The following is a 16,741-nucleotide window of genomic DNA, read 5'->3' as shown; positions in this document are numbered from 1 at the left end:
TCAGGGAGAATTTCACTGAGATGACTGACTGAACTCACTGACAATCTTCACGTGGTAAATCAATGCTCTGTTTTATCGTAAATCGGTACTATTCGTAAATGACTATTCGACGAATGGTTAACCAAATCGCCACGGTATAGTAGATGGTGTGCGCGTTTTTGCAAAAAATAATATGACGAATCGGATCAGTGGTGACGTTATCTGTTCGATGCTTATAAAAGTGGAGTCGCGGAGCCTCCGCCATATTGGCGGATCGATTCATCGTGTGAGTTTCTTTATGCATAGAGAAGCATGCAAAGTTTCGGCATTCATTTAGTGTTAACGCTAGTGGTGAAGAGGTTTATTTCTCTATATTAAATAAAGCTTGTAACAGGTGAATTTGATTCAGCGTGATTTTAAGCTGATGTTGTAATACAACGCAGTTCAGTCATTAAAAAAAGAATAACAGAATTCTATCGACACTTGAAATCGCCAGTGTCGTACGTGTGTGTATGAGTGCGTGTGTGTACTGCGGCGTCGGTCGACCATAGCATCGTGGAACACTCACCGGACTCACTGTTGGCGGCTCTTCAAGAACTTTCGCAAAAATGATGTATACGGTAAGAATATCGAAACATCAAAAGTATTGTAGCAACGATTAAATATGAAAAAAATGACTATCGATCGTTGAAATTTACGAACCCAAGCGATTTATGCAGAACTTTACTCCACTCCTATTACGTTGTATATGACTGGCATTTATTTGTTTTACGTTTCACAGGGCACAACCGCGTCTCAGGACACCAGATTTAGTGACAAAGAAAAAAAATTACTCAAACAAATGAAGTTTGGCGATTCCTTGACGCAAAAGGTAATTTTTTGTCCATTATTTTCCCAATATTGCAATTTCTGTTTAGCCCCAGTTTTTTCGGCTGGCAGAAACAACAGAATATTTTGTAAAATAACTCGGATTATTCCATGCTCACGAAAAAAAGGATGTCTAACCTTTTCTCTTGTGTTTCATAGTACCGAAGTACTACTAGTTTTGAACACTTTTATATCTGAATCATATTGATATGTTGTAAATTATTTCTAAGACATCTTCTTTAACAAATTTTGCCATTTTGCAACATTATTATTTGTAGATTTTATCCAAATTTCTTGATAAATCTCCAAAAAAGCTTAACTCTTGAAGTCCCCATGTGCTCTAATATTATTTACAAGATAGAATATAAAAAAGAATTTCACCTATATTCAATAAAACAAACTTCTGATTTATTCAATTTATGCTGCTTATTTTGACCAATCATAAAAAAGTTTCTACGTCCTTGTCCCTTTGGAGTCTTGATAATTGCGAATCGAAGATAGCCTACGTTATCAAGATCTCAGGAGCGTAGCTCCAACGCTTCTATATAAAAACAAAAATGATTAAAAAAATAAAAGCTGGCACAATCGTAAGAGCTACTTATACATTTGAATAAGCAATTTTTCAAATTATTGTTGATCTTTTGGTCTTCAGAAAGAAGCGAAACTCTTTCTAAACTCTAAAACTCGAGTTTGAAAATTGAATCAAAAAGTTTGACTCTACTGAATTGATCAAAGAATTTCAGTTTTTTCTTCGTACTTGAACAAACATAAAAAATTAAAATAGCGAAATTAAAATTTTGCTCCGATTGTTTCAAAAGTTTTCTAAGTTAATAATCTCAATTTTTTATATCTACAATGCAAAAACATGAGGTGACAAAATCTGTAAACCGAAAAAATGTAGAATTCACTTGATTTATTTATCATCACAAAACTTTTTGTGATAGATGCAAAACTTGAAGCATATTTAAATATAAAAGCATCCAACCAGCAAGGTTTTCGATTGGTTAAGTTCGAAGCAAAAAGCTTTGTTCTAACCAAGTGCGATAATGTGTTTTTTCTTGCATTAAAAGCATTCTTTTGATGTACCTTTAGGTGGACATGACAAAGGTGAAACTGGACGTCATCAAGCCATGGATAACGACGAAAATAACGCAGATTCTTGGAATGGAGGACGATGTGGTGGTAGAGTTTGTTTATAATCAACTGGAGGAAAAGGTAAGAGAACCGTTACGGCGTTGAAAGGTCGTTCGGGCATTTACGAAAGAAAGAGAGAAAAGGAGCTGATGAAAAAATGAACAAAAGAAAAAGAAAAAGAAACACTATTAGTAATTAGGTTGGATAGTTTGTATGAAAAATATTAATTCGAAAGTAAGACGCGAGTACACGCATTCACTCGGCTTTTTCCCCTCAACGTAGATTAAACAGAAAGAAAGACAAAAAAAACCACACAACACACAACTCATATTGTTTCAGCAAAAAGTTTTATTACGATCGATGAATCAGCTTGTACGCTTTAATTGCGTACTAATTCTATGCAGCGATCGTTATAAAAAAAATAAAAAGAAAAAAAATCAATACAAAGCATCGAGGCAATTGCCGTCGAAAAGAGGAGAGGGAGTGAATCGAAAAAAAAGCAAACAGAGAAATGATCGTAGATCAAGAAACCTGCATATAACATAATGCGCACAAGTAATCTCTTATCACGTTATCTTTGACTTCCCCGTTAGTATAAGTAGAGACCGTTGATGGGGGATTCAACCCTTTATTCCAAATGGCATTCGGATGTGCTTCCGTCTCTCGCTGCATCTCCGAGATGTCTGTCGGTGAACGAGACGTAATTTCAACCGGCCACCAATCAATGTCTTCGTCCTCGTTGAACATATCGCGGAGAGCGATTCCGCGGCCAGCATCGTCATGCATCACGACATCTTCAGGTGAGAAATGAGCCGTTGGTTCGTTTCTTTCGAGCAGCCACGAGGCAGTATTTACTGCTGCTTAACTTCAAGATCATCGCCGAGTCGACGCAGAAACCCTCGTTTCGTTAACGAGGTATCATCTTTCTACCTCTCAACGAGTCTTGCTGATCACAAGGGAATACTTCATCACATCACCACTCCCAGGATCGACTTGCACGAGGTGGCATCTCACTCGAAATGCCAATCGACTACTGCCATCGAGATCGACAAAATCTCCAACATCGCTTCACTCCGAATTTGGCACTTGTCAATTCCACCGAGAGAGCCTTCCGTCGAATAATCTCTACCTTCCTCAACGAGAGGGGGGGAAAGCTCTTTTTCAAAAGCGCATCTCTTCATGCAACTCATAAACTGTCATCTTTCGTGACAACGCCACTCCATTCAGAGTCCTCACCAAATCTCCGTTGACGCTCAGTGGAGGCAACCGTTTAAGTGTGGCCTCCTTCGACTATCGTCGAATGACGAAACTGATGCTACTTCTCGAATTTCTTAGGAGGTACTGTTGAAAACGTAATGCGTGGTAAAAACAAAGCAAACAAGTTAAAACGTTGAGCCTTCCGTTAACAATAAAATCGGATGTGCTCTTTCATCACCTGCACTTCTCGCCTTGTTTGTCCTCTATCTCTAATTAATCTCTAGAGATATGAGAACACCCATGTCCAATCCAGCAGGTTGGTGATTCACACGTATCCTCCAATTTAACTGGGTTCCATTGACATAACTACAAATCTCACCTTTTATCTTTACAGTATGAATATGGATATTGAAAAACAGGGAGAGAACAAAAAATCAATGGCAACATTTTATTTTATTAATCGGCAAGACGCGAAGAACAACTTTATTCGTCGTTTTATTTAGCTCGCTCAACGCGATTATTTTTATTTTCGGTGACAATTAATTATTTTTCGTTTCATTGAATTTTCTACTTTGAAATTTTTGTTCTCTTCACTCATCATCAATATTAGCGAACATTCCAATTTTTCCATTCAGCTAGCACAACCGACTCAATGGATTTTTCCACTTTCGTCAGGATGGTAAGGTAGTGACTAAGCATAGATTTTAAGTGAGTCTGCTTTTTTCGAGGGGGAAAAGCAGTTTGCGGGTTTTTTTTATATCGTCTTATTCTTTGAAAGCGCAGACCGAGAATCGCAACATCGAATTTTATAAATTGCGTGCATGCCTCGTATTTAGACAGGGCTTCGACGAGGCCTGATTAATCGATGCTGATTATTGATGAATCTTTACCCCCCTCCTTTACAGTTCCCGGATCCACGAAAAATGCAAATAAACCTTACCGGGTTTTTGAATGGTCGAAATGCTCGATCCTTCATGGGCGAGCTCTGGGACTTATTAGTGTCAGCCCAGGAGAGTGTCACTGGCATACCCGAGGCTTTCTTGCAGCAAAAAAAAGATCAAATAAAAAAGCGATTGGTAAGTATTGCAGTTCAACCGTTCCTTCTCTTCACTTCTGCTTATTTAAATGTTTTTCCCGCTTAATAGATAAGCATATTATGTTCATTTTCGAAAATCGTAGGAAGAGCAAGAAAAACTTCAGGCCTCGTTAGCTGAGAAAGAAAAGGAAAAGGAGCGAGAGAAAGAGAAGGACGATACAGATAAGACCAAAAAGGAGGATAAAGAACGTGGCTCGTCGAAAGAGAGACGAAGAGAGCGAAGCCGGGATCGGGATCGAGACAGGTATTTACAACATAATTTCGTAATGACAATTTAAATGTCTCTATTGTTCGTTAAAAATTGCCTCACAGAAATAAAATCGTTCCTAAACAGTTACGCGCTAATTCTAGTAACACTGATAGAATGTATGTATTTGTATGTAATATTAGCATTTTATTATATTTTCATGTGTCGGTGAAAATATTAAAAATGAATACGAAGTAAGGTACTAAGAATACCGATGATACTCGTAAGAATATCGTAAAGTTTTTTTTCCAACACTTTGTACTTAGTTCCAGAAGTAAGCGAAGTCGATCTCGCGATCATCACCGGGAACGAGATCGTTCCGTTCGAAAACGTCGATCAGGCTCAAGGTCACCGAGCAAAGCATCCTCCAAGGACAACGGGAAAGATTTGCAAGATGTTAAAATCGAGCGGGAAGATTCCCCACGGGCGGAAAACGCAATTCCTGTAATGCCGATAAAAACCAAACCGTAAGAAAAATTCAATCGAAGTAGGATTAAGCTGGTTCGGAATAGTTTTGAATATTTAGAGTTGAATCAATGATTCAATGACATTGAATTTTTCTGTTAATTTGCCAATTAGTGAGGCTGTTGTGGCAATCTCAAGACTGCAGGCCAAACTGATGAGCATTGCAGATGGTAAGAAGAAAAATAATCGCTCGCCGACACCGGAGCCAGAAAAAGTAGCTAAAAAATCTCGTTCGAAATCGCCGGTGGGAAGCAGACCGAAGAAATCGCGTTCGAAGTCACCAATTGCAAAAACTCGACGTTCATCACGTTCGCCAGTATCAAAAATTCGAAGATCTCGTTCAAAGTCAAGATCACGAAGATCAAAATCGAAATCACGAAGATCAAAATCTCGCTCGGTAGAACGTTCCAAAAGTCGAAGATCGAAATCTAAGTCTCGATCACGTTCTAAGTCTCGTTCCCGCTCGAAGAAATCAAGGTCAAAGAGCCCTGATCGCGGAAAATCACGCAAGTCAAGGTCTGACTCAAGCCATTCGCGGTCGTCAAAGTCACGCTCCAAATCACCCGACAAGAGAAAAGATAACGGTGATCGTAGTAAACGAGACGCGAGCTCGAGCAGTACGTCCGACAGCGAAGATGAAAAAGGCGGCAAGGATAAAAATGACTTTGAAATAAGAAAAAAAAAAGATGGCGTTCAAGCTAAAAGATCGTACAGGAAAACTAACAAAGACGACAGTGGCAGTGACAGCGATTCTAGCAGAGAGAGAAAATCCCCGACTAAGAGACGTAGTCCATCGCCTCGAAAGGATCGTGATCGATCAAAAGACCGAGACAGGTCAAGAGATCGCTCGCGAGATAGGAATCGAAGGTACTTCATTTTTATGTTACCAAATTTTCAAGCAAAGTAATAAGAAAATCGTCTTGACGCATCATCGTCAGAAGTTGTGCCTGATTCATCAGATTTCTATTTCAATTCCATTATGTAAATTAAAAAACATTTTTCCTAAATCAATTTCTTGACTGAAATTTCAAAATTAAAAACTTTGACTAAGCAAAGATTTTCTGTAGCTCTTAACGGGCACAAAAATCTAACCAATTTCAATTCGTCTGCCCTTTTTTTAATATAACTTAACATTCCTTTTTAAGGAGATCATCGTTGGATCGTGATCGCGACCGAAGGAGAGATCGTGAACGCGAAAGGATTGATCGTTACAGCGGTAGTCGTGGCATGAGACCACCTTCAGTTCGCAGAGCACCTAATAGGCGGAGGTATATTTGCTTTTTATTTGGAAATCTATCGATGCGAAAGTGTATATCTGTTAATATCATTAAGCTGATCTGTCAGTTGCAAGAGTAAGGGGTTGACGACTGAAAAGTAGGTATACGTTTTCCAAAACACACTTAATATACCCACCAAATATCTTGAGAGAAAAACGTGTACCTACTTTTTGGATATCGCTCCCTTCCCTTACTCTTAAAACTCGGAGACAACTGCGAATGAAAAAGGTCGTTCTAGAAGTTTCCAACTGCAAAAAACCATAATTATATTGATGAAATTTATGATATTTCACTCAATGTGTTAAACTTTAAGTGTAATGAATATTTTACAAATGTATATGGAGATTATCGATATTATTACGTATATTATTGCCAAGTCAGGAAGTAGGCTTACGTTTAAGTTACCTCCACGGTTTTATTTTATGAAAAATATTGAAGAAAAAAGAAATTGGTGTTGGACAATATAAACGAGAAATTGTTGGTCCGCACAGCCCACCTCGGAGAAGTCCACTGAGATACCGCCGTAGATCGCAGAGTCCAGGAGATAGACGAAGAAGGCGTTCGGCTGATCGAAGGCGTAGATCTTCGGAGCGACACGATCGTCGAAGATCGCCCGATCGTCGAAATAGCAGACGTCGTTCGCCCGATGGACGCGATCGATCGAACAGGTACGATAGATCCTCGTCTCGCGATCGATCTAGCAGGCGTGAGCATTCCAGAGAACGTCGAGTCGAGAAGGAGCGTCGATCGAGATCAAGAGATGGCCCATCAGTGGAGAGACACAACAAGGACGTTAACAAATCTCCTGAACGTGCAAAGGATATTTCAAGGGATAAGTCACTGCGAGACAAGGCAAAACCGAGTGACGAAAAAATAAAAAGACCGGACGTGCCGATTTCGCGAAAAGAATTGCGAAACGGCAGGTCCAAGTCGAGTAGCACGGAAAGTAGCGAGAGTAGTTCCTCTAGCGATGGGGAGCCATCACCCAGGTGAGTCGGGATAGTAATTATTTTTCTATCAACTTCAAAAAAGAAAAAAAACACCGAATTCTTCATGGTTCCGGGTTATTTTTCTTCTTTTCCCCGTGCTTCCAGGAGCTGTCGGTGTTTCCAATCTTCTTTTTTTTTAACTTCGTATTTTCCAAGATTCGATCTTCCGGGCTTTTTATGCTTATAGGAAATCCGTAGAACGAAAAAGATCGCAGGAGAAACGTGACCTCGAAATGGAGGAAACGAAACGTCGGGAGAAAGATCGTTCCAACAAGGAAGAACCCGTTATCAAACGATCTGAAAAAGAAATTAAAAAAGTCGTCGAAGTCACCAGTGTCAAAAAAACTGACATCAGCGTTTCCCCAAAAAAACTTCAACCTTCGTCGATGCCTATTAGTAGACACAGGGTAATTACTCCAATTTCTAATAATTGAATTCCTTCCCTTGCCATTCAGATGACTGAACCTGCCAGAAACCCTTTTTTTCTTCTAATTGCAATTTCGATACATAAAATGAATTCTTCATATTTTCAGTTCTCCAAGAGTTTGTCCCGCACACCATCACCTTTCAAAAAGACCGAGGATATCCTCGCTGTTGCCAAAGCGAAAATGCTGACTCTTAAGTAAGTTTTTCTCTGTTCTATTTCGACGTCGTCGATCAGTTATTCAACAACTGAATAGTTTTTCAACCCCTATGTCTTTCGATTCACTCCAGAGAAAGCAAAGAAGTTTCGCCAAAAACTACATTGATGGCTTCAATCGATTCTTTCCAACTGAAAAAGGATGACAGACTCGTAAGGACAAAAGAAGCAGTTAAATCGTTGCCAGAAGAGAAAAAAGTTGTCCAAAAAGCAATTGAACCGTCAAGCGTCAAGAGACCAATCGAAGTGAAAAAATCACGAAGAGATAAACGGGACGAATCAACGGATTCTGAGGACAGCGAACCCGAATGTATGTGCTTGATGTTGTTAAGTGTCGCGCTGTGACTGTTTCTGTAAAAGATTCCTTTTGCACCATTTTATTTTCACCTTTAAAACTTGAATTTCAATTCGCAGCCAGAAAAAAATCACGTAAAAGTGAGAAACTACGAAAATCCCGCAAACCTTCGTCGGACAATGAGAAATCTGACAGAAGCAAGGCAGCTAGCAGTTCTGATTCGGATGACGATCGAAAACACGCGGAAAAGGTTAAACGTTCCCGTGACACGAGTCGAGCTAGTGAGTCATTTTTTCAATTGAAGAAACAAAATAATTAAACGTTCTATTTATTTTTTTTTTATATTTATTTTTAATGTTCTGCCTTGAAATATAAAAAAAAAAGCATCCTGATTATTTATCAATTAATCAAATCATCCTTTTCAGCATTATTTATTTATTAGAAATATGATCTTTTGTTAAAAATTACTTCATCGGCTCAATAGATAATTTTGTTAAATTTCATCAGCCTCAGATTCGGTTGAAGATCGTAGTAAAGACCGAAAGGATCAAAAGAAGCGAGAGATTAACGAGAGCGAGCTCCGCAAACGATCCCGAAAAGATGGAGAAGAGGAAGCGAAGAAAGTAAAACGTTCGAGAAAGGACTCGACATCGGGCGAGGAAGAACAAAAAACAAAAAAAACTAATAAGAACGAAGATGACAAGCCAAGGTCAAGAAAACAAAAGAAGGACTCGAGTTCCGACGAAGAACCCAAAAAATCGCGTAAACGTCGCGATAGCTCCTCCGACGAGGAGAAAACTAAAGTTCGTAAATCGCGAAAAGGTTCAACGAGTGATGACGAAGGGCGTCCAAAGGCTAAAAAACCCAAGAAAGATTCTAGCTCGGATGAGGACGAGGTGGTTGAAAAAGAAGCGAAGAAGAAAAGGAAACCGGAAGAAAGTAGCGATGAAGAAAAAATAAAAAAGAAGCGCAAGAAAAAAACTAAAACCAGTACGAGCGAATCAGAGGTAAGTTTTCTCCTAGAAAAATCAGTTTTTTTTTTACTTCTCCACAGAATTGCTTTACTTTTTTATTTAATTTTGATAAGCAACTACGACTTGCTGTATACATCAATCGAAGTGAGATGTACATTTATTTCAGTAAATTAAAAAAGAAAATTAAAAAAATACAAAAGTAAATAAAGATTTCCTCAATCATTGTGGAAAAATCTCTGAACCAAAATTTCATATTTTCAAATACAATGTGGCTCTTCTTGTGTCTCAATCAGGAAAGCGAAATCGAAGAGAAGAAAAAGAAGAAGGACAAGAAGCACAAGAAGCATAAGAAACACAAGAAGCATAGGAAGCACAAAAAGAAGAAGGTCGCAGACTCCGAAGAATCGGACGTTAGCGAGGGCAACACCGAAGAATTGGAGAAGAAACTTCGAGAGAAAGCATTAAAATCTATGAAAAAGGGACACAGCATTGAACGAAGTGACTGAGGTTAACATGAAAAAAAAAATATTATATAAAAACGTATTTATATATTTTTTTTTTTCGTTTTGTACTCGAGCCACTATCTCACGCGTAACCTCAGAGGGTATTCTTGCACTAACGATAAAAGTTCCACGAGAACGAGATTGGTGTTTTTACCTGCTAAGCTGTATTTCAAATGTATCACGTGAATAGTTTATTACTCGAGGATACATTTCTGTTTGTTTCCTCGATCTCAGTGTTGGACGAATAACAAAAATAAGAAAATTTGAAAAGCAAAGTATATCCAATTTAATTTAGTGAAAAAAAAAAACAGTTAACGGACGCTCGATTTTTTAAAATGTGCTTCAAACCTCCCGAGAATATCATTTATTTTTCCATCAGTATAATCGACAACCAAGTGTTGAAATGTTTTGATAATCCATCGAGCGGTAATCGACTTCAGTCTATTAAAATCAGGAAAATAATTATTTTATGGATTGGTACTGACTTGTATCAAACTTCATGAACTCTCCGACCCCGAGCCCCCTTGCCCTTCCTTATCAGTTTAGATTGCAATGCTTCATTTCTATAATCATCTATGTATCGAATTTTCAATGCAGACTATTGCTCTGAGTGAATATTGGTGAATATATGATTTGGAAGACAAAAAAAAACAAAACTGGCATCATGTTTTTGCACGTATTATGAATTAACTACTATTCATGTACTACTTTAATTGACAAAATCCCAACGTATATTAGAAATAAAGTGTTTTATTATTTACAGACTAGCTAACATCGTTTCCCAATCGGGCGAACATATAAAAGTATTTGTTACACGTCCCAAATTTATCAACTCGCTATTCGTGTTGTCAGCATCGATTTTCGCAGCCATCAGATCCTAAAATAGTTTTAATCATTCATTGAAAATGAAAAAGTTGAATGACGCCGATGGAAATTTTTGTTTGTTTTTACCTGACGAAAAGACGGCCTTGAACCGACGTCAACTACCATTGCATTATCACCTACGAGGAAACGCGTTTTGCCGGATTTGCATATCTGAATTTTTCCTAAAAGACCACCCTTCAAACTTCCCAATGTACAAAATTCTGATTTTCCACCAGTCTCCGTCACAGCTGGAGAACTTTGCTCGACCTGCCTCCGTGAACGTGGGTCGGTTGGCTCGTCATTCGTTCGCAATCCAGGAAGACAGTTGGGAAACTGGACAGATCAAGAATTTTATTGAGGTGAAAAATACCTTTGGGAGGGTTAAATAAGTTACTTCTTTTATTCTAGCTTTTCAATAGAAATTTTATAAATTAACCCTAAAATATTTCATATTTTTGCTAACATTAAAAAAATTATTTTGGTTTGTCTTCATTCTAACTGTGGTTCTTCACATTCGTTTCTGTCTACGTTTATACACTGGCCAATTTCCGTATGTTGATTTTTTTTTTTTTTTTTTTTTTTTTTTTTTTTTTTTTTTTATACTTCAATTGAATTTCCAAAAAATAAGAGGAATAAGAATTATTGACAGAAAAATGTTTACCTGAATTAAAATGTAACTGCTTGCTTGATTTTCGATAATTTGTGCAACTGAATTTCGTGCTTTCTGGTCGACTTGAACTTTAGCGTTACCTTTGATTAACTTTGAAGGCATAACAGCTGAAAAAAAAAATAATGTATCTAATTAATTCCTTCACATCTAATTTTACGGTATTTCAAAGAGAAGGATCAAATTTGTTTACCTTCCCCGTTTGACAAGATTATAGGTTTTACATCAACTTCTTCCTCTCCTGGTACAGTTTGCATCTCAACTCCAGAATTCGATTCACTTTTATACAATTTGCCTGGATAAAATGATTCGACGGAGTTAATATTACGGTCGAATTGAAGGGAAGTTGACGAAAATTAATGAATTATTATCGCAATCATGAAAGATATTGACTTTTTTTGTGCAATATTTAATAGTAAAGTATTAATTTGAATAGTAACAATGAGTATTTTGCATTGTTCAACACGAAAAATCAACGTCGTACAATAATCGTATTGATGCAGAATTTTGACTGACCTTCATCGACAAGAGGCAATGATATTGGAGGATTTTCGATGAAAGGTTCACTGCCATCATCAATGAAATCGTCTCTCAATAGCGATTTCAATTTCTCTTCCTCATCTGCTTTGTCAATCGTTTGGTTGAACTTGAGCAATGGTTTCTCCATAAATGATGCCCTGGACTCTGAATTACTTGAGCTTTCACGATATCCACCGCCACTCCGTCTACTTCCACGTGCCAGATCTGTTATACCTTCAGAAAATATACCTGTCGACTGTAAAAAAGTTGATGTTATTCGAAACTCATTACATTGTTTCAGAATAATTCATAGATCAATTCTTCATACCTGAATCAAATTACTGGGAGTTTTCCCTCGACCTCGTCCCCGCTCGCCTTGACCACGTCCACGACCTCTTCCTCGCCCAGGTTTGATTTCTTTTTTGACGGAAGCTCCATCGCTTGAAGTTTAAAAATTGTCAGCAAGCTCTCTTCTCTCTCCTCGGGTAATAAACAAAATACGAACATTCGGATTTTTTTTTTTCGTCAGCTCGATCGACATAAGAAAATTGATCGTTTTCGTTTTCTTTATTGGACTGATCAATCTGATTTGAGATTTTTTTCGTGTTCATCAATATGTTCAATCCCCTTGCAATTTTTGAGAAATTTGTATGACAAAAGCCCTCATTTCTGATCTAATGTTTAAGACAATGAGATACGGAAAAGAATAATTTTGTTGATTGTACAGAATCTGAATTCGACTGGTCCAATATCTCAATTTTTACATTAACAAAACTTTCTGTGCTTAGAGGAAATTAAAAATGTATTACAGCCAATAGTGTTATTTCATCAACATTCTGGTTTTGAACTTGAGAAAGTATTCAAAAAGTTTACTGAATGCTGCAAATTTTAACTTGACTATTCGATGGAAAATATTTTCATCCGGGCAATACATCAATAATTATTTAACGGTTAATCAACTTTTGTCGAATTTCGAAATGGGTTAATTTTTTTCTAATTTGTGTCCAGTTCCTGGGGTTAGAAATGCTGATTTAATCAAATTCTTTGTAAAGGAACACAGGTCACCGCATCCTCATTGACTCAAAAATGAATAAAAGATTCCTGCGACATACTCCTTTTTTTTGTTCCTCTGCACATTAACATTGGGCGTGTAAACTTTTTTAGGTTTTTCGCTCTTTATGTTGGCTCCCAAGGTGAGATCCCTCGGAATGCGGAAAGACGTCAACCTAGTTGTTGCACCAGGTAGACCCGGTTCAACTTTAATATTCTTCAATAATGGTGCTGTGGAAGTGCCAGGTTCCACTTTTACTTTGACATTCGACATAGCTACACTGTTGCTATCAGCTGGTTTTTTAGATGCCATAATTCAACAACCTGTCAACGAATTTACTACATTAATTAATACGAACAACTTCCAAATCGAAAATACGAAGGATAATTCATACATAATCTAAGATAGTGATATTTTTCATTATATATCACCCATAAAATCTCTTGAGGAATTACTATTTTGGACATTTTGAAAGTAAATAACTTCTCGAGATAACCTCAACAGATGGAAATCAGTCTTGTACGTCCAGAATTACATGTTCAAAAAATGACAACGAGTTATTCAAAAAAAACTTTGCAATTATGAAAAGAGATTATTGAATTTTCTGTTCACTCACGTGTTTACGTCGCTGATGCAAAACGTAACATAAACAAAGGCCAATAAGGAGATCTGAGAGATATTTGAAATCCGAAGACGGGGTTTGACGGGGTTTTTGAGAAGTCGGTAGTAATGGCGCTTTTCCGTAACGGTTAACTCAGGAAATAAAAGCTCATCCCGTAAAATTCAGTCGATTTGATTCCGAGGAACATAATTTTGCTGCTTTATTCTACAAATCACGTACATAAAAAAATACTTTCACTACTAGTTAGCTCCTTCAAGTCGACTATATCTTTTTTTTTATGTTCAAAGGTCTCGTATAGAGCGGTGTGTAATAATTGTATCGTTGAGTGGTAAATCAGTTTCACAAACAAAATTGGAAAATTACCGCTCCCGAGTTAGCGATTTCACGTCAACAATATTGATTTTTTTCCAGATCGCTTGGAATTCGTACGTTGGTGTATAGTATCGCAATTAAATAATTTGACAGTACATCATATTTTTGAAAAAGAAAGTCAAAAAATGGCTTCCTGACTTTTTACTCCTCCGCCATTCTTATACTGAAACTTTATTTTTGTGGAGAATTCATTAGGTATAATTGTAGGACCACCGAAAAATTATATTTAAGTGGAACAAAAGGAAATAGCTGGAAAAAAAAGCTAGGCTCAAGTGTAACGAGCGTTTTCACCCCCGCGGCAAGTGTTTCGACTCAACTTTCCGGATTACCAAGCATCCCTTTTCCTCTTACGCTCCCAGGTATACTACACACTTATTCGAGTCGCGCTAATCGTCTAACGATTTCGTACATTGTCGTATCTCTTTTGCAGCACAATCGCGTCTATCCATTTATTTACTAAATAATCTTCTACTTTCATATTTTCAGCAAATGCCTGTTTTTTCCGCGAGTGCGAGAGAGATAGCTGCAATTTTTGAACGTGAAATTTTTGCCACACCGTTCACCCGATCAAAATGATAAAAATGTCAGCCTATTTTTTCCATCGCCCTGCGTTTTTCAATCGATCAAACTGTGTCAAAGAATTATGATTTCGAAATTTGCAACTATCTCTCTCGCACTCACGGTTGCCAAATGAACTGAATTCAAACGTTAATTTTGATTCTTTAGCATGCTCACAAAAATGAACATTTTTATAGGCTATAGTATTCTTATGTTTCCAAGGTCGCTCTTTCGAATGCCACTAAGAAAATTTTGGAAAAAAAACATCTTATTATACTTTTTTAAGGGAACGTGAAAGCGAAAAACAGGATTTTTCACCGTTTTTTTTCTCGATTTCTCCTTTTTTCAATAGAAAAACTCAAACAAGAAGATCATGCCTTAGGAAAAAAAAATTCAAGATAGCGTTGTCAAAATGACGGTTAAAGAATGAGTTTTCATTTCAATGGATGATTACGAATGTTTATCGGTTCGGTTTCATAAGACAAAACATTTATTGGGGTTTTGGGGTCGTTGATTACAATCTCGATGTCAAAATGGTGAAATTCAAGATGGCGGCTATTTGTCTTCAAATATGTTGTATTTGCAAAAAGACTTTTTGTAATTTTGTGAATTTGTTGTTCTTTTCGTATATTTGTTAAGGAGGGTGGCTACGTTCGTCAAATTGATAAAAAATTGATCAAATTTGGTGATAATGTTCTTCAACATCAAGTGCGAAGACACCATTTTTTTCAAAATTTTCTTCTGCTTAGTTATCGAGTAATTACTCGATTAAAGCAGACTTCTTATGCCCGGAATGTATACCTATATATATGGAAACGCTATGCTTATAGACGTGAACTTCAGTGATCAATTACTCGATAACTGTACAGAAGAAAAATTAAAAAAAATTTTTATTGTCAAATTTAACTCTAAAGAATATGTTCACCAAATTTTATTAAATTCTTATCATTTTGAAATTTTTTATGTATTTTACATGGTTTAGCATGGCAACATTGTATCGTCCCTAGCCACCCTCCTTAATTTGAGCACATAAAAAACCCCATAATTCATAATATGGAAAAAGACTACTTTTTTTCAAAATGCTCTGCTAGCTTAAGGAGGGTGGATCGCGACGATACAATATAATGTTGCCATGCTAAACCATGCTAGAAATATTAAGAATTTCATCATATTTTATAAATGTATTCTTTAAAAATATATAACACGATATAAATTTTTTTAAATTTTTCTACCACATAGCTCTCGAGTTATTCAACACTAAAAAGTTCACGTCTATAAGCATACAGTTTACATATATACAGTTATACATCTCGTCCATAAGAACTTGGATTTAACGCTCAATTATGCGATAACCATGTGATAAAAAAATTTGAAAAACATTGTATTTGTATACTTGATGCCTAAGAATGTTATCACCAAATTTTATCTAATTCTGATTATTTTTATTTCGTAATCCACCCTCCTTAAGCTACATCTGTATAGTTAGAATGCCGTTTTGCAGCGGCAGCACTGAATGACTGCAAATTTGCGCCACAAGTGACGCTACCGGCGGTTAACGCTATAAAAAAATATGAGAATGGCGACATAGAAGTCATCGTATATAACACGTCACCGCATACAACAAAATGGACCCGAACTAGCGCATATCTAACGCAACCCCTTTTTGAACGCCAGCCTTGGTTATCTGGGTTATATGATGTCATATCCACGCATCAGGCAAGCTTCATAACCGCCTGTTCTGTATCCCACACTTGAGTAAGCACTTTCAAAAAGCCAGTGAAACAACGGTTGAAAAGTAAAAAGATGTAGATCAAACACAGACGAAATTCTATGTGTTGTGTTTCGTACTTGGAATAAAAAATTCGAACATTCATGTCATTAACGAATTCGTTTTGAAGAAATTACGAAAACTCGACAATTTATGTACGGCCTTGTCGGACAATACATTAAATCTCGAAGGGGGACCGAAAATAATCACAAAAATGATGAAAAGTAATGTCGAAAGAGTTTCTTTTACTGAGAAATACATGAATTTTGTTAATTTCGAAAACGATATTTCAGATTTTCTACCGAGTGGGATTCACTGATCACTGCGGAAGACCGCAATCGAATCGGGAAGTCGAAGTATAGTTACATTGAACTCTGTAAATTATTTAACCAATGTTCGATACAATGTAGAAAAATAATAAACAATGAAACATTTAATTAAGGAAGTTCATTTGGGACCGAGCTAGTTCGTCTGGCACCATTGGAAAAAGCGACCTCAAAACTAGCAAAAATGTAACTTTACTTGCTTTTTCCGTTCACCCTGAATGTGTCCGGTGAAGAATGTTGTAGAAAATGGTAAATTTATGTCGTTAAGACGTTCGAACCAGTCAGTAAAGTCATACATCATACGTCAACTTTATGTAATCATACAATTGTC

The 16,741-nt window shown here is 37.0% G+C and overlaps 2 protein-coding genes across 7 annotated transcripts; one reads left to right on the top strand and one right to left on the bottom strand.

Annotated features, from left to right (window-relative positions):
* Positions 1–236: 236 nt before the first annotated feature.
* LOC122408983 (serine/arginine repetitive matrix protein 1-like) lies at positions 237–10,430 on the top strand. 4 transcript variants are annotated; one of them, XM_043416139.1, is made up of 15 exons: positions 237–599; positions 761–850; positions 1,939–2,061; positions 4,083–4,253; positions 4,357–4,517; positions 4,787–4,987; positions 5,100–5,852; positions 6,131–6,253; positions 6,754–6,930; positions 7,439–7,658; positions 7,785–7,873; positions 7,966–8,201; positions 8,306–8,467; positions 8,694–9,193; positions 9,454–10,430. In XM_043416139.1, the coding sequence occupies exons 1-15, from the start codon at positions 588–590 to the stop codon at positions 9,664–9,666; spliced, it is 3,231 nt and encodes a 1,076-aa protein (XP_043272074.1). In that variant the 5' UTR covers positions 237–587; the 3' UTR covers positions 9,667–10,430. The 4 variants fall into 4 exon arrangements, with proteins under 4 accessions (XP_043272074.1, XP_043272070.1, XP_043272073.1 ...); XM_043416135.1 differs by having other exon boundaries at positions 6,754–7,251; XM_043416138.1 differs by lacking the exons at positions 237–599; positions 761–850 and adding an exon at positions 2,574–3,318 and having other exon boundaries at positions 6,754–7,251.
* RpIIIC53 (RNA polymerase III subunit C53) lies at positions 10,394–13,653 on the bottom strand. 3 transcript variants are annotated; one of them, XM_043416140.1, is made up of 8 exons: positions 13,381–13,653; positions 12,826–13,087; positions 12,042–12,153; positions 11,711–11,969; positions 11,388–11,489; positions 11,189–11,304; positions 10,615–10,860; positions 10,394–10,540 (listed from the first exon to the last, which is right to left on the bottom strand). In XM_043416140.1, the coding sequence occupies exons 2-8, from the start codon at positions 13,074–13,076 to the stop codon at positions 10,421–10,423; spliced, it is 1,206 nt and encodes a 401-aa protein (XP_043272075.1). In that variant the 5' UTR covers positions 13,077–13,087; positions 13,381–13,653; the 3' UTR covers positions 10,394–10,420. The 3 variants fall into 3 exon arrangements, with proteins under 3 accessions (XP_043272075.1, XP_043272076.1, XP_043272077.1); XM_043416141.1 differs by lacking the exon at positions 13,381–13,653 and adding an exon at positions 13,159–13,347; XM_043416142.1 differs by lacking the exon at positions 13,381–13,653 and adding an exon at positions 13,196–13,347.
* Between the last annotated feature and the right edge of the window lie 3,088 nt (positions 13,654–16,741).

This window comes from Venturia canescens, chromosome 4 (assembly GCF_019457755.1).
Source record: "Venturia canescens isolate UGA chromosome 4, ASM1945775v1, whole genome shotgun sequence".
NCBI lineage: Eukaryota > Metazoa > Arthropoda > Insecta > Hymenoptera > Ichneumonidae > Venturia > Venturia canescens.
The sequence above is the reverse complement of the archived record's forward strand: the minus strand, read 5'-3'. Positions and strand labels throughout refer to the sequence as shown.

Excerpts from the sequence above, each read along its gene's own strand:
- LOC122408983 (XM_043416135.1), top strand. Across the intron at positions 7,659-7,784 it reads TGCCTATTAGTAGACACAGG|TTCTCCAAGAGTTTGTCCCG; the intron begins GTAATTACTCCA and ends TCATATTTTCAG. Across the intron at positions 7,874-7,965 it reads GCGAAAATGCTGACTCTTAA|AGAAAGCAAAGAAGTTTCGC; the intron begins GTAAGTTTTTCT and ends GATTCACTCCAG.
- RpIIIC53 (XM_043416140.1), bottom strand. The coding sequence starts at position 13,076 with ATGGCATCTAAAAAACCAGCTGATAGCAACAGTGTAGCTATGTCGAAT. Across the intron at positions 11,490-11,710 it reads ATTGCCTCTTGTCGATGAAG|GCAAATTGTATAAAAGTGAA; the intron begins GTCAGTCAAAAT and ends CATTTTATCCAG. Across the intron at positions 10,861-11,188 it reads GCAGTTACATTTTAATTCAG|TTTCCCAACTGTCTTCCTGG; the intron begins GTAAACATTTTT and ends TGATCTGTCCAG.